At 40.8% G+C, this 6,000-nt stretch overlaps 1 protein-coding gene across 4 annotated transcripts in view; it reads left to right on the plus strand.

Moving 5' to 3' along the window:
* sh3pxd2b (SH3 and PX domains 2B) overlaps nucleotides 1–5,486 on the plus strand; it is a 35,155-nt gene extending 29,669 nt beyond the window's left edge. For all 4 annotated transcript variants that reach the window (XM_044140917.1, XM_044140919.1, XM_044140918.1 and 1 more), the window contains 5 exons: nucleotides 255–372; nucleotides 723–925; nucleotides 1,076–1,122; nucleotides 1,209–1,334; nucleotides 1,423–5,486. In XM_044140917.1, the coding sequence (XP_043996852.1) occupies nucleotides 255–372; nucleotides 723–925; nucleotides 1,076–1,122; nucleotides 1,209–1,334; nucleotides 1,423–2,940 (2,012 nt within the window). In that variant the 3' untranslated portion in view covers nucleotides 2,941–5,486. The remainder of the gene's footprint in view (nucleotides 1–254; nucleotides 373–722; nucleotides 926–1,075; nucleotides 1,123–1,208; nucleotides 1,335–1,422) is intronic.
* Nucleotides 5,487–6,000: the final 514 nt, after the last annotated feature.

Raw genomic sequence — 6,000 nt, forward strand, 5'->3', positions numbered from 1 at the left:
ATAATAGATTCTTTACTTAAATTTTAACAGTTTTATCAGAAAGGGTCTTTTGGTCTTTTCATAATTAAAGTCAAGTTTTAAGCATTTAGCAATAAGTCTACCAATTTCACAGCAAGAGAAATATCAGAGCTCTTGTTGCTTTTACTCAGCTATGCAAGTGTGTGTTTTTCTTTCCATTTCTTGATACTGTATATTTAGTCCACGAAAAATAATTATGTTCTTACATGTAACACTATGTGCTTTTATTCCAACAGAAGAAAAGTACTCTGTGATTTACCCATACTCAGCCAGGGATCAGGATGAGATCGACCTGGAAAGAGGCATGATAGTCGAGGTTATTCAGAAGAACTTGGAAGGCTGGTGGAAGATCAGGTAATCAAACGAGTCTGATTCCTGCAAGTCAACATAAACATTAACTAATGTTCACATCCAGAAATGTAGAAATCACTCTGGTCCTTAGAAAATTCTGTAAATAAATTGACAACATTATGTTTATGTTGAAAACACAAACTGCAGGAACATCAATTGAATGTTTAAGATCTAAAATCAAAGATTAGCATTGCGTACTTGACTAAAAATAAAATTCATTCAAAAGTTTATATCTTAATGTAATTTACATAAACAAAGCTTATGGTATACTGCTGATTTATTCTCAAATTGTTAAGTTTAGTAGAAATGTTCCTCATTTAATGCCACTGAATGTATACTGTTCTCCAATCCAGGTACCAAGGCCGCGAGGGCTGGGCTCCGGCCTCCTACCTGAAAAAGTCTGATATTCAAAGCCAAAGGCAATCAGCAGGTGCTGCAGCTCATGCCAGTACAAATGACCTGGAAGGAGTTTCCAAACAGAACCTGCAGAACAATGCATCAAGAGACAACCAGAAGGAAAACAGGCTCTCTATTTTCTCTGATAACAACAAAATTAGTAAGTAGGTTAAAAATACCCTACATAGTTGATCACCTTACAGGTTACATTTTGTTTTTTTGTTCAATCAAATGTGGTTTTGCATAGTGTAATTGTGTTGCCACTTACATAAATCCATATATCCTTATTCTACATCTTTTCCCTTCACAGAAGTGGGATCAAGACACGGACTTCCTCCACGCAGAGATCTAACCATTGTAAGATTAACGTTTTGATGTCAGAAACTCATAGAATCCATAAGTGTAACAGCCTAATCTTTTTGTATGTTTCTTCTATTCCACAGCCACGTGGTGCAAACTTACCTAAGCCACCCGTTCCACCAAAGGTCGAGGAAGAGTATTACACCATAGCTGACTTTCAGACTACAATTCCAGATGGGATTAGCTTCCAAGCAGGGGTCAAAGTTGAGGTGGGTCTGACCAAAGCCTCTCTGAGATAATTTACAATATTATAAACTTTAAAAGTTTTATTGAATTATTAACCGTCTTCCCTAATAGGTAGTTGAGAAGAATACAAGTGGTTGGTGGTACATCCAGATAGATGAGAAAGAAGGCTGGGCCCCAGCCACTTTCATCGACAAGTACAAGAAGACTAGTAATGCCCTGCGACCCAATTTTCTTGCTCCATTACCCAATGAGATGGAGAAACTCAGGCTTGAGGATGGTGGTGCCGATGATGATACCTGGTCTAAGCCTTTACCAGATGAGCCGACCACAGCCTCTGACTCCTTTGCCCGCCCAAAGCTGAGAGACTGGAAGTCCAGTGCCAACAAGACGACTCCAGCCTTCGCTGGGCCTCTGCCTCCAGCCCCAGCTGCCCCTCCAGCAGAAGAGAAACCAGCTCTGCCACCTCGACGGGAGTCTATTAATAAAAGCTTTGAGTTGGAGGCAGCGGAGAAGCCAAAACCCGATCATTGCAAGCCGTTGCCTCCAAAACCACCAGCACCTGGAGTCATCGTGCCTCTTGTTACCCCCAAATCTGCCCCTTTCAAGCCAGAGAAGCCACCAGAGATCAAAAAGGAAGATAAGAGCAAAGCTCTTCCTCTTCGTAATGAAATGGGTCTTGAGTGTGGCCACAAAGTTTCTGCTAAAGAGGTGAAGAAGTTTAATCTGAAACCTGTTCCCAAACAGCCACCAAAACCGAAGGCAGAGAACCGGGAAGAGAAACCAGAGCCTGCAGGACCTGCAGCCTTTATGAAGGGTAAGCCGGTGGTCAGACCGAAGCCCGTTCCAGCTGCCAAACCTGATCCACCAACAGAAAACAAAGTGGACATCACCAACTTAAGGAGCAAGTTGAGGCCATCAAAAGCTGCTGATGTTGGCTCTCTGTCTTCTGAGGGAAACCATCAGAATGATTCTTCAGCAGCAGGAAGCAGTTCACCCCCCAGCTCTTCACCCATCCACATCCCTGTGCTCAATAACAGCAAGTCCTTTGATGAGCCAAAACTCCCTGCCAAACACATAAATGGTCTTAGCCAGGAGAAATCATCCCCTCCTCCAAAACCAGCAGTGCCCCCACACAAGGAGCCTCCTCAGAGACCTCCTGTTATGGCTCCAAAAAGACCTCCTCCTCCAAAGAAGACCGATCCATCCAGCCCAACCGAAAACAAGCCTCCTTCTCTGAGAGAACCGCAAGAGACTCCCAAGCCTGGACCACCACCACAACTCAGCAGGCCCCCTCCCCCAAAACCCAAAGCATTTGTTCAACCACCTTCAAGCAAAGAGAAAGACGATCCCAAGGGGAATAAAGCTCCCATTCCTCCCAAACCCCAGATGAAACACGAAAAGTCCGGACCACCCAAGGACAAGCTTCCACCGTTACTCAAGGAGCCCAGTAAGGATGAGCTTTATCTAGCTGTGGCGGACTTTGAAGGGGACGAGCAAACATCCAGCTTCAAGGTGGGGACCGTGTTTGAAGTTCTGGAGAAAAACAGCAGCGGTTGGTGGTTCTGTAAAAATGTAGGAGAAGATGTTGAGGGCTGGATCCCCTCGAACTACCTGAGCAAAAAGCCGTAGGTTTTATGATTCATTTAAATGTAACCAGAAGAGAACAAAATAATACACCGATGGTGTAAATGTAAAGAAAAGCAATCTTTCTGCCACTTCACAACTTATTTTATTTATAGGTACATTTTTTTAAATAAATACTTTAAAAATATCCAGCCAATCGAACCAGCAAAAATAGACTTTTTTTGTGGAGGTTTCATGATGTTTACTTATTTTTATTTGTATCTAGATCTAGTCATACTTGCTTTCGTGGCTACGTGTCAATCACAGCCTCTGTATCATGTTCCCATAACTTAGGCTGAAAACTGGGACGGCATTTAGCCCGAGTTACAGGGTGTGCCTGATTTACGGGTGTGTTAGCACCCATGCCTTTAAGGATGCAGTGCCTCAAAATATATGCAAAGTATAGGCTTCAGTGCTTACAAAGTATATGCAGCTGTAGGCTTAGTAGGTGTTCATATCTTGCCAGTTTCTATTCTGCAGCAGGAAAAAAAGGATCCTAAATAACTTAAGTATTTCATGAGTGTAGTGGGGACATTCACTAATTTCATCTGAGCTTTCATGTATGGTTAACATTTTTCTTTAAAATATATCTTTGCCAAGTATTAATGTTGTTTGTAAATTTAAAAACTTCCATCCAGGTGCATCTCAATAACATAGAAAAATCTAAATGTTTCTAATTTTAGATCAACAGAGGAAGCTCATATTTTATGTAAATTCATTACCTTATGTCCTGCACATTTCACTGACAAACTCAGAAAGGCATTGCTTTAAAAAAGTCCAATGTTCAAAGTGCTTTGTCTAAGTGCATTCATGGAAAATTGAGTGGAAAGAAAAAGTGTGGTTAAAAAAAGAAGGTACACTGGCCACATGAAAGAAATTGACTGGGCTGCAGAGAGCCAGTGCTTCCAAAGCCACCACACCCACCTATGGCTTAAAACTGTTGCATTTCTTGTATTAAGTCATATTAGAAATAGAGACATAGAAAGTGAGGTCAATTTTTATTTTGGGCCCAGAGACTGGACGAAGACTAAAGATTCTTCAGGTCCAGTAAGATTTGTTTTCACAGTCAGTGATCATTTATAGAACCGTTTCATCTGCTGTTGGTTCCTCGTGGCTCATCAAGCCTAAAGTTAATGCACCGTCTACCAGAAACCTTTAGAGCCTTGTGCCTCCTTCTGCAGACAGTGTTCTGTAGATAAAGAGTTGACAACTGCTGACACTGCCAATATTACCATGACCGTAGTATGACTGTGTCTCAAAGGACAGCAAACTTATCAGACAGAACCCCACAGAGCAGGGGTGTCATACTCCAGTCCTCGACTCTCTGTCCTGCAACTGTTATATGTGCTTCTGCTGCACCACACCTGAAGGGAGTAATTAGGTCATTAAGGCTCTGGAGAACTGATCTACACAAGGAGCATTTTATTCCAGTGTTTTATACTTGTGGCACATCTAAAACCTGCAGGACAGCAGCTCTTGAGCACTGGAGTTTGACACCAGTGTTTTATGTGGACTTACTAAAAAACATCAACTTACTGATGTTACTTCAGTTTATTAGGATGCACCTGTATTAGCATTCTTTTATTGTTGACTGAATCAGTGATGATTGTTGTGATTTGTAACAGATGTGCAGCTTCTTTCAATTAAAGCAAGTTCAAGTTTTGCACAATTTCAGTGCGGAGAGAAGAACAACTTTTAACGTTACACCAGCTTTGTTTCTTTTCTCTTTTTTTAGCTCAGTTACAAAGTAGTTACTCCAATCATCTTTATGTAAGCATAATATCCCCAAGTAAGAGGTTGATAGGAAGCTTTGTGTCAGAAAACATTTTTTAACATAACTGTTATCTTTCATCCAAACATAAGAGCTGTACAATGTGAAATGCAGAACATTCTGCCCATAAGAAATTTAAGATTTCCATTGGTTTGTGCAATGATTCACAGTGATGTAAATGTACAGGCTTTTCCTGATGTTCGGTGCTCAAATAAAAAAAATGACCATTGTATAAACAGAATATTTTACATGCTTGACTGGTTTCAAGCAAGGGTCAGCAGAGCAAATTATTTTTATTGTACAGTGATGTCATACTTTTGCCGTTTTTTTAATGGTCCTTGTAGTTCTTTTTGATGTGCAATTTCAAAATAGTGGAATTTGCTTTAATCATAATTACAAATGGTATAGTTTGGTGGTTAAAATAAAAACTAATTTGCTTTATCAAGTAACTGGCTGCTACTTTTACAGGAAATGGTTCAATAAAGTAACAATAAAATGTTTGTAGACAAGGCTACAAGTTGTGACACTACTTATGTTCTGCTTGTAGGTGCTCAAATGTTTCACTAAATTCAAGCCATATTACAGCACTGACAGTCTGTCATCCTAATAAACATTTCAAAATAAAACCTACAATGTCAAAGGTGTTATGTGGCCAAAGGAGTGCAGAATGCACATTGATTGTCCCGCATATTTCAGTATTTTATTTCTTTTTCTATGTATTTTGCATTACACTGTCTCTATCTTTACTTTTAAGTCAATAAAAAAAAAAATGAACTTGGAATGTTGTCTGAATTCACTCTTCCACTTGATCCTTTCCTCTATTTTTGCTGCGTGAGGAACTGTTTTTATCTTGGCTTGCAGAGCGTTGTGATGTAAAATGTCAACTTTGGAACATTGATCCAATTGGTTAAAATTAGGTATATATGGCTTAAGTAGTTATTTCACTTGCAGTAAATAAATCTGTTGTCTCCAGATGCAGCGGACTCTGATGCTAACGCTAAAGGTCAGTCAGAGAGCAGCCAGGACCAAACGGTCTTTAAACAACAATCTAAAACTAGAAAATTTCTGAAGAAATTTAAACTGGGCCTGCCAAAGCGCGCCCGTCGGTCTGGACCCGGCATTCCGACGCTGAAAGTTAGCATCGACACCATAAAAAGCTGCAGCGCGATCAACGGCGTGAGAAGAATCGCGAGAACGTCGACCGACACGGACTTGCGCATTTTTCGCCAGCCCAGAGCCATGGGCTGCGGCAGCGCCGTCGATGTGAACGCCGTTCAAGAAGCAGCAGAGATCAG

This window comes from Gambusia affinis, linkage group LG15 (assembly GCF_019740435.1).
Source record: "Gambusia affinis linkage group LG15, SWU_Gaff_1.0, whole genome shotgun sequence".
Lineage (NCBI taxonomy): Eukaryota > Metazoa > Chordata > Actinopteri > Cyprinodontiformes > Poeciliidae > Gambusia > Gambusia affinis.